This window comes from Mangifera indica, chromosome 1 (assembly GCF_011075055.1).
Source record: "Mangifera indica cultivar Alphonso chromosome 1, CATAS_Mindica_2.1, whole genome shotgun sequence".
Classification (NCBI taxonomy): Eukaryota; Viridiplantae; Streptophyta; class Magnoliopsida; order Sapindales; family Anacardiaceae; genus Mangifera; species Mangifera indica.
In genome coordinates, this window is record NC_058137.1 from 6892687 (window position 1) to 6910278 (window position 17592).

General features: G+C 33.7%; 3 protein-coding genes across 11 annotated transcripts; 2 read left to right on the forward strand and 1 right to left on the reverse strand.

The window, feature by feature from the left end:
• On the forward strand, positions 1-6285 carry LOC123212247 (histidine kinase 1-like). Of its 2 annotated transcripts, none has more exons than XM_044631336.1 (13): positions 1-581; positions 1168-1425; positions 1517-2311; positions 2405-2652; positions 2743-2902; positions 3177-3303; positions 3401-3490; positions 3624-3818; positions 3926-3995; positions 4092-4134; positions 4237-4374; positions 4536-5678; positions 5777-6285. In XM_044631336.1, exons 1-13 carry the CDS (start codon positions 222-224, stop codon positions 5993-5995), a joined length of 3846 nt encoding a protein of 1281 aa, XP_044487271.1. In that variant the 5' UTR covers positions 1-221; the 3' UTR covers positions 5996-6285. The 2 variants fall into 2 exon arrangements, with proteins under 2 accessions (XP_044487271.1, XP_044487279.1); XM_044631344.1 differs by having other exon boundaries at positions 375-585.
• Positions 6286-10776: 4491 nt separating this feature from the next.
• Positions 10777-12981, forward strand: LOC123210015 (proteasome subunit alpha type-7-like). Its single transcript, XM_044628169.1, has 3 exons — positions 10777-11036; positions 11345-11759; positions 12655-12981. The coding sequence occupies exons 1-3, from the start codon at positions 10864-10866 to the stop codon at positions 12814-12816; spliced, it is 750 nt and encodes a 249-aa protein (XP_044484104.1). The 5' UTR covers positions 10777-10863; the 3' UTR covers positions 12817-12981.
• Positions 12982-14234: 1253 nt separating this feature from the next.
• Positions 14235-17592, reverse strand: LOC123210348. Of its 8 annotated transcripts, none has more exons than XM_044628766.1 (5): positions 17389-17592; positions 17030-17143; positions 16814-16907; positions 16422-16478; positions 14631-14909 (listed from the first exon to the last, which is right to left on the reverse strand). In XM_044628766.1, the coding sequence occupies exons 1-4, from the start codon at positions 17410-17412 to the stop codon at positions 16441-16443; spliced, it is 270 nt and encodes an 89-aa protein (XP_044484701.1). In that variant the 5' UTR covers positions 17413-17592; the 3' UTR covers positions 14631-14909; positions 16422-16440. The 8 variants fall into 8 exon arrangements, 6 of the variants coding, with proteins under 6 accessions (XP_044484783.1, XP_044484701.1, XP_044485098.1 ...); XR_006501276.1 differs by lacking the exon at positions 16422-16478 and adding an exon at positions 16033-16127; XR_006501278.1 differs by lacking the exons at positions 14631-14909; positions 16422-16478 and adding exons at positions 15007-15304; positions 16033-16127.

Consider the following 17592-nt stretch of genomic DNA (forward strand, 5'->3'; position numbering starts at 1 on the left):
CCTTTGAAAATATATTTGCATGAAGTGAAGATGAGATTTTGTCTTCCACACACCCCCCTCCACCTTCTTATTTAAACATCCCCACCACTCTCATTACTCTTTACACCTTCACCTTCACCCTCATCCTCCTCCTCCTTTCGCTTTCAAGTTCTCATTCCAAAGGTATTTCCTTTTTTGAAGAAAACAAAAAAATCTGAAACCTTTCTACTACTGTCACCAAAATGCCTGAAAAAGCTTTGGAGATCCAGCAAATTACAACTGCTACCGCTACAACACCCACTTCTGACACTTCTACAGCATGGTCCACATCTCCAAACTTACCTATGGCCTTTAATATCCCTCCTTCGCCTCCACCACCCCGTCGAAAATCAGCAACTCTAGATTCAACACCAATGGGAACTCGTCGTATAAGAATTCTTCAGAGACTCACGGGTTTCACTAGCTCTTTGAAGTGGAGAAGGAAGAGGGTACCACGTGGGCGTAGGATGTGTCCTTCTGATCAACAGGATGACTTCCAGCAAACAGGCACTCGCTGTCTCTCCTCTTACTACAGTGTGTTTGTCGTTCGCCTTGCTATCATGGTTGGTGAGAAAACTCTTCTTTGTGTTCTTTTCATAATATTTACGATGTTTCCATCGTATAGATGCTTTCCTTACCTTCACTACACAACTGTACTTGAATTTTTGTGCGCAAATAATGTAATTTATGTAAACAGCCCACCACTACGACTTGAAAGAACTACCGCAGCCCATGTGAAAATTTTTGCAGAAGAAAAAAGTCTCCTTTCTTTGCTTTCTGGGCAAAGTTTGCCTCAAGTTGAGGTGGTGGTGAGGTTGAAGATAAAATATGATTTAGTTATCCTTCACAAAACCATATGAACTTCTTCTAAAATGGAGATACGTATATATATTCCCACTAATGTAGCGCTTCGAAAAACAAGGCTTTACCTTTCCTTTGCTAAGACTTGATATGTTACGAGGTTTCCACCTTTGCCACAGAAAGAAAGTTTACTTTTTGTCTTTTTCTTTTTACATGGTATGTGTTGATATAATAAGAAAGTCTACAGAGAGCTAATCTTTGGTTTGTAGAATTCGTACGTAAGCCCAAAATCTGTGCTTTGGTTGATTTGGTTTAACTTTTCTTCTTTCTGGTCATGGGTTTCTGCAGATTATGCTGGCCATTTTAATCGGCATGTTAACTGTTCTGACATGGCATTTCACTAAAGTTTACACTACCAAATCTCTCGACACTTTAGCTTATGGCCTCCGTTATGAGCTTCTCCAGCGTCCCATTTTGCGTATGTGGAACATTTTAAACTCCACATACGAAATTACCTCAGCGCAAGTCAAGCTTTCTGAGTATGTCTTGAGAAAATACAACCCCACGACTCAGGCGAATCCGACGTCTCAGGCACAGCTTGTTGAGGTTAATATATACGTTGTCTTCTTTTATCCTTAAAATGTGATAATTTATTTAAAATGATCTAATTTTGGACTCTAATTCTATTCCCTGTCAGCTCTATGAAACCATGAAGGCTGTAACATGGTCACTGTTTCAAAGCCGCAAAGCACTCAATGCAATAACCATAAAATACAGAAATGGCTTTGTTCAGGCTTTTCATAGAGATCACAGGAGTAACAAAACATTCTACATTTACTCTGATCTCTCAAACTATTCAATCATTGCTAGTGCGGCAATTGATCCCAACACGTACTCAAGTCAAGGTTGGAATGATCAATCTATAAAAGGTAATGTTTCTGCCATTTGGTATCGTGAGCCACTTGATCCAAACACTGGGGAAAAGATTGGGAAAGCAAGGCCTATTCCTCCGTACGATCTTATCAACATTGCAGGCCTTTCATTCGTGCCTGATGGAGCGGCCTCATGGCATGTTGCGGTTAGCAAGTTCACTGATTCGCCGCTGCTTTCAGCAGCACTACCAGTTTTTGGCCCTTCCAATCAGAGTATTGTGGCTGTTGTGGGTGTCACCACAGCACTTTCCAGTGTAGGCCAGCTTATGAAAGAGCTGGTAGAAGTGCACAGTGGGCACATATATTTAACTTCCCAGGAGGGTTACTTGATAGCCACGTCAACTAATGCTCCATTGTTATCAAACGCATCAATGAGGCCGGAGCTTGTGATGGCTGTTGATTCTCAAGACGATGTGATACGAACAGGAGCAAGGTGGCTGCAGAGCAAATATGGAAATAAGTTTCCTCCTGGCCATGTTGTCCACGTTGAGCATGCTAAATTGGGCAAGGGGGATTACTATATAGACTCCTTCTTTCTGAACCTAAAGAGACTGCCCATTGTAGGTTTTGACAACGTAGTTAATTTATTGTAACAAATTAAAAACTATTTCATATATTACCAAGAAATTAAGTTGAAATACCCTTGTATGCAGGTGGGTGTCATCATTATACCTCGTGAATACATAATGGGAAAGGCTGATCAGAGAGCCTTCAAAACTCTGATTATTTTGATATCTGCATCAGTATGTATTCTCTTCATAGGATGTTTATGCATTTTGATATTGACAAACGGAGTCTCCAAGGAGATGAAGTTACGTGCCGAATTAATCAGTCATTTGGATGCCAGAAGAAGGGCTGAGGCCTCCAACAACTATAAAAGCCAGTTCCTGGCAAACATGAGGTCAGTGTATTGTCTCAATAACACATAAAGAGGACTTAAATTGATACGCCGTTATGACATATTTTGTTTGCACCTTCTATTGCTTTACAGTCATGAACTTAGAACGCCAATGGCAGCCATTATTGGCCTTTTGGACATCGTGATAACAGATTCCAGCCTTGCCAGTGAACACTATGCTTCTTTGAGTCAAATAAGGAAATGCTCCTTAGCTTTACTGAGGCTGCTGAACAACATATTGGACTTGAGCAAGGTGAATGATTCAGCAAGCTTCCTATGTTTACCAGCTTTATTATATCAAATTGTTTATTAGTTTTCATCTAATATATGCCAAAACTTGATGATTTACAAAATGCTTATTATATGGTTAATAAGAGAGATTAGTCCATTGCATTCACCATTTATATGATCATAAGAACAATGAACTGCTAAGATTACTTGTTCTCAAGGAGCATATATATCAAGTTCCCGATACTGTATTTATGGAAAATTCCCATTATCCTATTCTTTCCTCCATCATTATGCAGGTGGAAGCTGGAAAGCTGGTTTTGGAAGAGGCAGACTTCAACTTGGGCCAGGAACTGGAAGGAATTGTTGACATGCACTCTGTCCAGTGTATAAACCAGGATGTGGAGTTAGTTTTAGATCTCTCTGGTGAGAATTTACTTTTTATTCTGAGATATAACTTACATGGATGTTTGCATATATTATAAAATTCTGATACATCTTTCATTGATCCCTTTCCTTTTAGATGATATGCCAGAGACATTTAGAGGGGACTCTGCTAGACTTGTTCAGATATTTTCAAATCTTATTAGCAACTCTATCAAGTTCACAAAATGTAAGTGCAACAGTGAGTTACCAAATAATTCTTTTCAATGCCATTATACACTAATTATGCAAGCCATTCTTATAGTACCACTGGATTTATGGTATAATTAGCTCTAAGAAGATCTGTTTCGAATGAGTTGCAGCTGGTCATGTTATTGTCCGCGGATGGTGTGAGAACTGGAATTCTTTTGAAGATAATGGGAAGTCTCTGCTTGAGCAGAAGAAATCATGGTGTGCTCTAAGGTCAAAGTTCAAACAACAGGCTAATCAAGTAAAGAAAACCTGTAAAAAGGAAAACAAGATGATTCTTTGGTTCGAAATTGAAGACACAGGCTGTGGTATGAACCTTTCCAAAGTCTGAAACCACTTTGACATTTCTATATGCATTCCCGGAAAAACATACCCCAGTTCTGCATAATTCATACCTGTTTGTTAATTTGTATAGGAATTGATCCAGCCAAATGGGAAACTGTATTTGAATGTTTTGAACAAGCTGATGCCTCAACCACTCGAAAGTAAGTAGTTTAATCAAATCCTAACTTTCGCTAACAAGTTTACAGTTAAAAGCTGAGACTTGGAGAACTTTTTACTTAAGCTTTTTTTAATTTCAGGCATGGTGGAACAGGTCTTGGGCTAAGCATTGTGCGAACACTGGTAAGATTTCCTAACTAAATAAATGTATACCACATAACAAAGAAGCACAAAATAATTCATTTGAATGCCCTTGATTAATTTTTGATATTATGTCAATGGCAGGTGACCAAGATGGGTGGGGAAGTAAAAGTTGTTAAGAAAGACACTCCAGGAACTTTAATGCGATTATACTTGCTTCTCAACACACCATCAGATGGCTGTGAGCAGAGCTGCCAAGTTGACTTTTCGAAACCTACTGTGGTGAGTAAATTATATCCTCTTGAACTTGAAATATGTCCTGCTTATTGAAATTGGTTCATTTTGTACAGGTTTTCAAATGCTACTCATGTTGATTTGTGCTCTTGTCTGCAACTATCAAACAGAAAAACACTGACCTATGAAAATGTTAAACCTTGAAACAGGTGGTGCTTGCTTTAGGCAGTAGTGTGGGAAGAGGGATAACGTCGCAGTGGCTGCGCAGAAACAAAGTGTCCACCATAGAAGCAAGTGACTGGAAGCAGCTGACACTGATTCTTCCGGAACTCTTTTACCCCTCCAATGAGAGCAATGGCTCGGGGGAACAGCCATCATTAATTCAACCATTGAAAGAGCGGCAGCCTTCACTAAGTCAAGCAGTGAAAGAGGAATTGTTGAACATAAAAGACAAGAAGGATCAAGTTTTCATCATTGTGGTTGATATAGGGCTTCTTGATTTCAAGGCAGGTATATGGTTGAGTCAACTTGACTACCTGGATCAATTCACAGGCAGAGCAAAGTTCGCCTGGACGCTAAGCCATAACAGCTCCAGTATGGTGAAGGCAGAGCTTAGAAGGAGGGGGCATGTAATTGTAGTTAACAAACCACTTTACAAGACAAAGATGATCCAAATATTGGAAGCTGCTCTACAGGGGAGGACTCTGGAGATAGAGATTTGTTCAAATGAGGATGGAGCTTCAAAAAGTAAAGCTCTCGTCGATTGCGACATTGCAGAAGCTTTAGTCCCTTTGAGTCTGGGAGATAAAATAGAAACACTCATTAATCCCAGATCAACACAATACCAGGCATTCATGAACAATCATATTGGGTTCACTGATCGAAATCCTGAACAAAGTAATTCAAGCACAGATCCAGAAAATAAATCTCAGAGCAACCCAGATTTACCTTACAGTGGACTTGAGAGTGGAAAGAGCAAGTTAAAGGCCAAGGAAATAGCTTCCACTTCCGAAGAAAGTCAAACTGGAAGTTCAAAATCCAAGAAGCAAAAGCTGGTCAGCAGTCCTTCCAAAGAGAAAGGCAATTCATCATCAAGCGGATCTGATGAAGAAAAACTTCGTGATTTGCATATACTAGTTGTGGAAGACACATTGCTCCTCCAGATGGTAGCAGTTAAAATTTTGAAAAAGGCAGGCGCAACAGTTAACGCTGTGTCAGATGGATTGCAGGCAGTGGAAGCCATGACAAGCATGATTAACTCACTGGTGAGAAGGTATGAAGCTCTGAAGAAAGGATTAGAACCAGAGCCATTAAAGCATCCTCCATATGATTTAATTCTAATGGATTGCCAGGTAAGAAATTACAAGAAACAACACGTCATTTGTAAATTTTGTTTCGTTTTAAGGGTTGCACTGATTAACTTATGCCAATATTTGCCCTGTATAAGCAGATGCCAGTGATGGATGGATATGAAGCTACGAAAGAAATAAGGAAAATGGAAGAAGGAACTGGCATGCACATCCAAATTATTGCTCAAACAGCCCATGCAATGTCGACAGACAGAGACAAATGCTTGGAAGTGGGGATGGATGGGTACCTAACAAAGCCACTTCAGGAGAAGATGATGATTGAGACCATCACGAAGCATCTGGGCATTAGCACTGATTAAGTGCTGATGGCAATCAGTGCTAACAGCCATGGGAAGCAAAAGCTAACAAGTAACAAGACAAAGAAGAAGAATAAGACCACCACCATATGTATCTTAACCAATAGTAACTGGAAAAAATAAACTTTTGGTAGTGTTTCAGGACTATGCATGTTGAAATGCAATTTACACTTGAGTTTAACTTCCCTTTCAATTTCAGGTACTGTTGAAATTGTACTTAGTTTGGTTGTAAGGTTCCAGCGAGTACCATGAACTTATGCTTGTGATTTCAACATGAATTTCGTTTGCGTTCAATCTTCTTCTCATGTATCACTTATTTTGTTTTTGTTTTCAATCGTAACCCTTCAAATTAATTAAACAACAAATCTATGTATACAATTTTATGTACAAACAATGATATATCATTATATAATTGGATGTTATTTTATATTTAATTTTCAACTATCTAATTATGTGATGACACATTGATATTTGTATATAAAATCGTACACAAAAATTATACATATAATACTACTTTTAGTTGAATTAACTATTTTACGGGGTAACCAACTCTTCAATGATTATATGGATATAATCAAGCAATACAATTAATACTCATTCTATCCTTATCTTTAATCTTATAAAAATTTAGTACCTTTCATGAACTTACTCTCAATTTCGACAACCTTTATAATCGAAATTTCACTAAAAAATCACAAAATTTAGCAAAAATTTCACCTTAATTCAAGTATGTAATTATTTATTTTTGCTTCTTTATCGTTCATATTAACAATTGATGTGATTTTAAATTATATTTTGTTTGAAATCTAAAGAACTCATTCAATAGGTATGATTCAGTCTAGTAGACATGTCTACTAGACTATATCATATGGGGTGTTCAATAGATGCATGTCAAGGAGTGACATGTTGTTTTATACTTTTAGGGTTTCTATAATATTTTACACCATAAGGATTGTAGGATATTTGATAACATAAGAGGTTAAGGGATATTTGACAACATAAAGAGTTAAATGATATTTTATTAGCAAAATTTTATTTGAAATTTTAGGTAAATGGTGATTAGGGTTATATGATATTCTACTGATAGGGTTATACTATTATTAATTAGTATTACGCATATTTTTAGTTAATTAATTTTTAGGAAAGCTTACAAATATAGTAAACAATCTTCTTGCCCTTTCAAAATTAATCAAATTTTTTGAAATTGTTTTTTTTTTTTTTTTTGTTTGAGTGTGGAGGCAAATAGACCTCAATAAATGACAGCACAATGGCATATGTTAGTAGGAATTAGAGAATGATGATTATCAAACAAAATACAACATACCTAAGATTAGTAGTGATTAATCTCTCATCTGATTATAAACCTAAGGCAAAAGTACATACATACAACCATAAAGGTTGAAAACTTTATTAATGGATTATCAAATGAGATTTAAGATGATCATGATGTGCAATGTGTTATTGTCTAAGCCAAGAAAATGATACAAGCAACATTTTTTTTATTGATGGTTATTCATAAGGAATGAAGAACAATATTTCAAGAAAATGGTTATGAAGAACAGCATACTATTGGATCTTCCACTGCATAGAAAGAGGTACAGTATTGTTTGTCATTTTCAGTTAATGCAGGACTTTCACATTCATAGTATGATTTAGAAAAAGGTGGCAACTGCCTAATAGGTATGAAGAAGAAAATTGTTATATGAATGTTAGTATCAGTTCAAAGGACCTTAAAGAAGCATCCAATTTAGAGTTTTAGTTTACCGCAAAGGATTAGGTCCATAGATAAAAGGATAACATTCTTATTTAGAAAGTTTTTGAGTATGGGACAAAGATGGATGATATTTTGGTCGAAGATTGTGAGTTCAAAGATATAGTTAACATAGAAATGTATAGACATTAAGTGAATGTTTAATTAAGTGAAGTGACAAGTGCCAAAGTTTGGTTTGTCACAATGATACTCTAGTTGATATTCATGTCACTCCTTTTTATTCAATGCATTAACTACCGCCTTTTCAAATCTTTGAACTTTGGGTATTGGTGATAGTTCTAGAAGACATAAAATGGGATTTAGAATTAATGATAGATTTTATGATAAGTATGTGTTGTAAGATGCATTAAGGAGACATGTTTAGATTGCAAGTTCCAATACAAAGTGATGAGGTCAATCAAGTCTCAATAGAAAATCAAATATTGCATAAACAATGGTGGTGGTAGGCATAAGCAACAAGGATAAATGGTTGTGAGTAATTCCAAATTTGCGGCTTAGATAATGACTATAATTGTCCTAAAGATTAAATAATGTCACATTATAGAAAAACAAGTGCTTATACACTAGGACAACTACTAAAAACGAAGATTCTTATGATGGATCATGTTTATAGCCCAAGGAAAATCATTATACTCACAAGCATGATTGAGACTAGGGAATCAAATCGATTTAAGTTTTTTAGGTCTTGGGTATCTAAAAAAAGTATTCCAAGAGTACATTCATTTAGTCATTTGCATTGATGGTGCATTTTGTAAGGAGAGGTATCTCGAGATGTTGTTTGTTATAGCTGAAAAAGATAATAATAATCAAATTTATCTTATGACTTTTGATATTAGAGGTAAAAGAAGAAATAAAGTTGTGGACTTAATTTATAAGGAAAATACAAGATTGCTTAAGAACATGGGTGAGTAGTTTGTTATTTCGGATTTACACCCTATGATTATAGTTGCAATGACAAATATATTTCCTAATGTAAACCACAATTTTTATGTTCAATCTCTGAAAGCTAACATACGTGTCAAATACAAAAGGATGAAAACTACTAAGGGTTTATATTGGTATTGTATTTATTGTTTATTTTCATATTAAACTCAAATTATATATTGTATTTGATTTTAATAAATCTTAATATTCTACTTTTATCGTGATTGTATTTATGTTTTCATGTGTTCATTATTGCATATATAATAATGACAAAGATTAGAATTATAATTATGACTAAATATTTTTTGAGTAAAACACAATGAAAGATGGTTGTGAACTATATTAAACATATGAATGGGCATCTAGAGACCGATCTCTTGAAAGGAATTCTAATTTATGGTTAATGAAAATTAAATTCATCAAATTCTAACTAAATTTATAAAATATTGTAAAGACAAATAATTGAAAATAGAAAAAATCTTTAAATTCCCTTAAACCAAACTTTTTTATTTTGGGAAACTATCAATTAAGCCCTTAGTTTTAGCCACTTAATAACCAAAAAAAAAAAAAAAATACTTCAACTCTAATTTGAAATATCAATTATCCTTTAAGCATGACCACCTAGCCAAATATAAAAAATAGAAATATTGAAAAAAATACCATTTTTTAGCTCGTCTATCTAATTTTACCACACCTCTTTTTTATTAAACATTTATATCATTTTGTCAATTAAATACCTAAATTATTATTGTTTTTATCTTACTATAAACAACATAATAGATAATAAACAGTAAAAATTGTCTACTCTAAACAGTAATAGTAGATAATAAACAATAACATTTTATATAAAAATTACTGTGAATAGAACAATAAAAGATAAATAGTAATATTTTATACAAAAATCTATTGTAAACAGTATAATAGATAATGAACCGTTAAAATTTCTTACTATGAGTAGTACAATAGGTGATAAACAGTACTATTGTACGAATTCAGACTTTGATCATAACAGATATAATTTTAGAAACTGTAAAGCTTTTATAGTATAATTATTATATATATAAAAAGTATGATAAAATTGTATAAGCAAGTCCACAAAATGGTATTTTTTTTCAATATCCCTGAAAAAATCACTTCACACCTACTCCAAAATATTAACTAAACCTCACAAGGCTTTAGTGTATACCACAATATCATGTAACCCTCATTTTGCCTACAAGAAAAAATCATCTTCGTTAAGGTGTTATTATACGTACTATAATATTATTAAAGTCCCCGAACATGTTTACCAAAAAATATCATTTAATTCCCCTTCAAAGAAAACTCATCATTAGAAGTGATCATGCTTACCAACGATCAAGGCTTTTTTAACTATTTTCATATTAAATCATATTTTATCTATAAAATAATCACATTATGATTCTTCTTAAATAATTTTTTTCATTAATATTTCAACAAATTTTTCACGAAAAGCACAATATTCATCTATTAAGATTTTGAAATCCATACCTCCAACGTAAATTACAATCCCGAATAATAAAAGTTTAAAGATCACAATTTAACTCAAAAGTAAAATTATTTAACACTTTTCTACTAAACTTTAGACCTATTCACGACAATGTTTAATTTGAAAAATATTGATTTTCTGGCTCTTTATTAGATTCACAAATTGAATATGGTTGACTTGTTACTAAGAAGCTCTTATGTAAGGATGAAATTGTTTAACTCTATCTGAAAGACTATAACCATATAATTTCTAAAGTGTTAACTAAAACAATAAAATTAAGTATATTCATTTTGTATATACAAATGAATACACATTTTATATGTGTCATCATATGATTGGATAATTTTAAATTAAGAATAAAATAATACATAATTATATAATGATATATATAAATATATATTTATTTATATACTCAAAATAGGTACGTATAGTATTTTTATTAATTAAAATAATACACATAAATTAGTTCACTACATGATTCTACTCCATATGGCAAAATCTCATTGGATAGCGCATGGATCTGGCATGGCTAGCATACACCGGATCATTCTCAGTATCATTTTTATAGATCAAGTGAGTGACTTGCTCGCTAAGCTGGCGCAATTGACACAAATTTTTAAGCAAAGAAAGAGGTCGAGAGGTAGAAAAAAGAAGAAGAAAACAAAAGCAATGGCGAGGTACGATAGAGCAATTACTGTATTTTCACCGGATGGTCATCTCTTCCAGGTGGAGTACGCTCTTGAAGCCGTGCGCAAAGGCAACGCAGCTGTCGGTGTGCGTGGCACCGACGCCATCGTTCTTGGCGTCGAAAAGAAATCCACTGCCAAGCTCCAAGACTCCAGGTTTCTCTTCTCTTTTTTAAATTGTTGGACAAAACTAATAACAATTAGGTTTTCTTAGGGTTTTTGAAATTTCAACCTTGCCAACGTTTTTAGGGTTTTTATGAATTGAATTGATATTATTTTTTTTGGTCGAAAATATAATAGCAATGCTGAGGAAATGAATGTTGAAATTGTTACTTGTGAATGAAATACATTGTGTTGGGATTAGTTTTGTGATGCAATGAAAACACACCATTTTGGCATCTAGATTTGTTTAATTAGTGTTGCAATGGAATTTTTATGATGTGTTTAAATGCGTAATTGTACAGATCAGTTAGGAAGATTGTGAGCTTGGATAATCACATTGCATTGGCTTGTGCTGGGTTGAAAGCTGATGCTCGGGTCCTTATAAATAGGGCACGGATTGAATGTCAAAGCCATAGGCTGACGGTTGAGGATCCTGTGACTGTTGAGTATATTACTCGTTATATTGCTGGTCTTCAGCAGAAGTACACCCAAAGTGGCGGTGTGAGACCTTTTGGTCTTTCTACTCTGATTGTGGGTTTTGATCCATACACTGGCGTACCAGCTCTGTATCAGACTGATCCTTCTGGGACATTTTCTGCTTGGAAAGCTAATGCAACCGGAAGAAACTCTAACTCAATGCGGGAGTTTCTTGAGAAGAATTATAAAGAAACTTCTGGCAGAGAAACTACAAAGCTTGCAATTCGAGCGTTGCTTGAGGTTTGTTTATTCTGTCTTGCTTATTTATTTTGAGAAGTAGTTTGTTTAGTATATCCATTTTTTTATACATAAAAGTTGCCTCTTTCATGATTTCTCATTCTTGATGATATGAAAGATACAGTGCACTTTTAGATGTGTAGGACCATCTACAAAGGAATGTTGTCCGCAATTAGTATACTGGGAAGTTTCATTCCTCAGTGAATTGTATGCCCATGAAAGAAGCGTTTCGACAACAAGATACATCAATTTGCTTTGTTTCATGAACTAGTCTCTAAAGGGATATAATGGTTTGTCATACACATTTCTTGTCTTAACTACATCATAGAAGCTGATTTTTAAAGAGTGAGTTATGGAACCAGCAAACTGGTTTGGAGAAAAAGATTTTCGTGTTATAGGGATCTGCTAACTACATCGTAAAAGCCAATGTAAAAAGATGTGATAGGTTTTCTTGCACAGTTCTTATCTCAATTGACCCATGTTTTAGGGTAATTTTGAAAGAGAGTTGTGGAGTCAACAAATTGGTTTGACTTGTAGATTTACATCATGTAGAGATATATCAACTTTATATTTACTGTGTTAGGTAAAAAGACATCAATCCCTTCAAATTATAGATCTATCATTTGGCTTATAATTATGCAACAATTCCTTGTGGACTGTTAAGCTGAAGTTACACTACCAAAACTGTGTAGCGTGTTCATCAGAATTGCTTTTACATCCAAGCTGGCTATGTCTTCAGGTTGCCACTGGCACCAACACATGTTTTGTGTGCATTCACATGGCTGTCATATTTAATGTTAAGTTATGCTGTCAAGTTTAAAGCAGCTATGAAGTAAGAGTACAGTATTCAATTACATTACAGCAATTTAATTGTCTAAATGTCTCTATCTCTTGATAGGTTGTTGAAAGTGGAGGAAAAAACATAGAAGTTGCTGTGATGACCAAAGAGCATGGTCTAAGGCAACTTGATGAAGCTGAAATTGATGCCATTGTAGCCAAGATTGAAGAAGAAAAAGCTGCTGCTGAGGCTGCGAAGAAGGCTCCTCTCAAGGAAACTTAAATATGAGTGTATATTTTATTTTTCTAGTTAATGCACTTTACCTTGCTCTTTCGCATTTCTGACATTATTTAGATCATGTTTGGTTTACTTTTTTGCAACTGGAACCGTGAAATGCTTTTGGATTTTGCAGACATGAAAGAAAGCCTAGGAAAAACCCCGGAAATATTTATTTTTGCATATGGTTATTAATAGGGATGTCAAAAAGGTCGTCCCAGTGGGGTGAATTTGGAGTGAGGGGAATATGAGTTTGAATCCATTAATAGTTGGCTCACAGCTAAAATTCTAGCAGTTGTCCACTGTAGAGCACAATGCTCTACTGGATTATTATATTTTGCACAATGCACTACATTAGATATATATATCATTTTCAGTGAATTTTTAAACCCGATTTAATGTTGCACCAAATGGTTGACATTGAAACAAAATCATATATATATATATATATATATATATATATATATATATATATATATATATATATATATATATATATATATATATATATATATATATATATTGTTATTGGTGTGAAATTAGACATTTGAGATTATTTTATTCTTTTAAATTTCTTAAAAATTTTAGTTTAGCTAGATATATATACGGGATATGTTTCTATATTTATAATGATATAATAAACAATATTATGTTACTCCACCAAATAAACTTTGATTACAGTATTTTTGAATCATTTGAAGATTCTAATCATTATGAAGCCATCCATAATATCAAAAACACTTGGTTTTTCTTTTATTAGATGAAGAGAATATACTCTGTATTGTCTAAATTAGAACATGATGCATTAAAGAAAATAGATTCAAACATATCTAATTAAAATTCTTCAACTCACAAACTTTAATAAAACCAAAAAATTGATGTCAAACGAAAAACCTCTAATGACACTTTTACAAGTTTGTTCACTAAGATATGACTGATATTAATATTTAAAAATTAATTTAAAATATTAACAAATGACGACTTAATAATCAATTAAATTAATTCATATTATTTTACTACAAAAAGGTGAACATTCATTAAGAAAACAAATTCTTAAAATGAGTAACACATCAGACAGATATGTATTAAACTCACTTTTTTCTTATACGTATTGAACTCGTTTTTTTCTTTAAATAGGTTTTTCTCACTAAATGTTTTTAGTAAAATTTTTAATAAAAGAATTTGAACACTTTCTATTTCACTTTATAAAATATTAAATAATTATATCCCTCCATTTTGGTTTGAGCTTTTCCTTTGACAAGGTTAATGTAATCCTACAATATGGTATAAATATGAAAGAGAGTATTATGATACTTGTGGATTTCACATCTTTGAAGAAAGCTATCGAGGCAGTAGGGAGAAAATTCTATATAAATAGGGCCCCACTCCTCTCATTTGCGTAATTTTACTTTGCTTTCTTAACATAGTAAATATTAGAGGAGTTTTACTAGTGTTTTCATTCCCCTCTATCTCAATCTTCTATATTTCAATAACGTTTTAGTATCTTCTATAATATACACAATAGTTTTAACATTACACCAACAAAGTCTTTTCACCATATGTTATCCCGATCATGCATCACATCATTACCAACAAAGTCTTTTGTCATTTGCTAGGCTTTGTGAACCCTAAAGAAGATTTCACAGCCAATCATGCTTGAATGGCCATTCATAGAAACAAGTGTCATTCCAATCATCCCGGACGGTTCCAACACAACCCAACTATCCAATTTAGTTATGTTTGGGAGAAAAGGGTATGAAAATCATGTCTGCAAATTAATTTAGAATAACGATCAAGCAGGCCATCTGAAAAGACACTACTTGGCAAGTCAAAGGATAATAATATATTAAACTAGATGGCCTGCTTAGACCACAAATGCATGAGGACAAACAACTTAAACATTTCTTCAATTCCTTTCTAAATTGCAAGCCTAGTATCAAGAAGTTTATCTTCAAAATTTTACACAATAATATTTGAAGCAGATTCTGCAAAACTTCCATAAACCTCCAATTTATGCAGGATGGATAAGTGATTATAGGCGCTTAAGATTACAAAAGACATCATCCCACCCTCTCACAACTAGGTTCTAACCCAAGATGCTGGCAACACAATCACAAAAGACCAAGTTTGGTAGTTAATAGAAACAAATTAAAAAGAAAACAAAGATAATGGAGAAGATATTTTTCCCACACATAATAAAGATAAAAACATTTCACAGGATAATCTAAATTTCAAGTGAGTTATATTGCAAGAGGATTCCAATTTAATGAAAGACTAGTGAACTACACCATTACTTTTTGCTATTTTATTGGTGCTACCATGTCTCAGTGTTCATGTTGTAAGCAAGGTCACATTAACAATGGTGATTGTGCTGTTAAGAACTTTTCAGTTACATTCAAGCTCACAGAGTAGTCTGCTACAGCTACCTCAAAAGCTGCTGGTCTTCTCCCTTGTGGCAAGAGTTACCACTACCGGTAGAGAAACCTGACATGCCCTGATACCAAGTGTGGTAATTTCAATGAAATTGTTATTAAGTTTAGGCTACTCACTATTGTGTGGAACAGGTAAGCTACAAACGGTTTTATTGACTTTCATTATTTAATTCTGATAAAGAAGATCAAACAGGAGTTTGTTTGTGGGTTTGTTAAAAATTGGTCGTTTTAGAAAGAATGTTTTCAAGGACATATGATGAAATTTAGAACTACCATAAAGTCAAAGCTATGCAAGTGAAGTATTGATCCCTTGACTCACCAAGCAAAATTTAGGAGCAATTATTATAAGTTTATAAATGAGGGCGCTAAAAGATCTAGGTGCAATAAACAGTCAAGTGCAGATAGAGGAAACAGTCTGGAACTGAATCTTCAGTTCACAGTAACTTAGCCCTGTTATTTACCCAAAAAAAACTAAGCCCTGTCAACAACCACCTAAAACCCCTGCTGCAACTTGTAAACAAAGAAAGAGAAGTCCCGTGCTCTTAATTGCTTCAGGCTAAGAAGCAATAATGAGTGCAGCTGCAATAGCAGCAATAGAGGCATTTGTAATAGTTTTGGCTTGAGGATTGGTGCTTAGATTACAAAAGCTTGAACTTATCAGATTTTGAATTTGAAGTGCAACCACAAACACAAACATCAAATTAATCAATAGATACTCTTGATAATTTCCCTTCTGTTACTACGTTGTATGCATATATATGGTTCAAGCAAATTGTGGAAATACATTTACCCATATCTTGAATAGATAATTATTTCTTCTTCTTCTTTTCTTCATAGCCACCATCATTGTTAACTATTGAATGATAGAATATTTCTCCTCTTTGTCTGGCATGACAAAACTTTCAATCACACATTGATTAACAATAAGAGGAGTAAAAGGTAAAGCATCCAAGTTATTTCACCACACAACACAAAAACAACCTTTCTGTAAGGTGTTTCTCTACTTTAACCATTATGTTTTACACAACTTATTTTACTTTAATGACTAAGTAGGCTCAATAACCACTGTTTAGCTAGTCAACCACTTACATGTGTTTGAAACTCTTACAACTTCATAAATTCCTCAACAGGAAAATCTTATCTTAATGCTTTAAGATCTCAAATAATCCATGGACTAACCTAATTTAAGTTCAATAGCCTAGAGTGTGATCAGATTCAGATAAGAATCAAGAAAATCTGCAATAACACACAAAAAAAAAAAAAAAAAATCATCACACATATATCAAAAAATATATAAACAAACTTGTGTGTGCATTAAACTTTCTTGGGGATTCTGTCCGCTAGAAAATTTAGAAAAGGGGTCATGAAGTCCAAATCACTTAGTAAGTAAATGTTAAAAAAACTTGATTGACACATCATAAATCCTGGATGACATTTGATGTTCCAAAATATTAAAAGAATATTCTGTAACTACAGAAGAATAATCGCAAAAGAAACACCTCAAATAACAACTAACCACAACTCATCTTTAAACTATGGTAATCGAAAACTGTCAGCATTTGTCAGTTTACCTGTGCCTGAGCTTGAAGACTCGCCCATTGGATCAGGAGAAGTTGTTCCTTGAGAAGGTGATTTCTTCAGAGTAGTTGGCAACCCAGAAATCTCCTGAACATGTATATTAGTGTCAATCAACATGGCTTGAAGTGGGGAAAGTATAAAAGAAGTTTCATGCCCCCAATTAAAAAAAACATTATATTACCCAAAGTATAAAAGAAATGAGATATTACCTTCATCAAATGCAATCTCAAGTCACAAGGTCGAGCTTGATTCCCAATACAAGCCATCACAAACTTTGAATATTGAAACAATACATCAGCGGCAGCTTGTTTTTTCTCGTCAATCTACAATCAAATTACTCCTTTCATAAATACATAAAATAGCTCACTAAATGATAATTATGAAACAAAAATACATAAAGAAACATTAATTTCAAGCGATCCCCAATCGATATTATTAATATTAATCCTAGAACACCCCGGATACCCAAACAATACATATAGATATCTGAGGTATTTGATTTAATTGAATGAATCAACATATATCCTAGTGAGATACTTCATGAATCGCAACAAACAGAAACACATACCTCGTATTCTTCGGTCGTCGCCATCGATTATTTCTCGGTGAGCAAGTGATCGTCAGCTTGGGTTCACACGGAATATAACATTAGAGAGTTACAAATTCAGTTTATATATAATAGATACAACAGAGCCTTGTTAGGGCCTCTTAGCTCAGCTGGTTGGATATACTGTTGTTTTATTAACACCGAAGTTACAAGTTCTATGCCCAA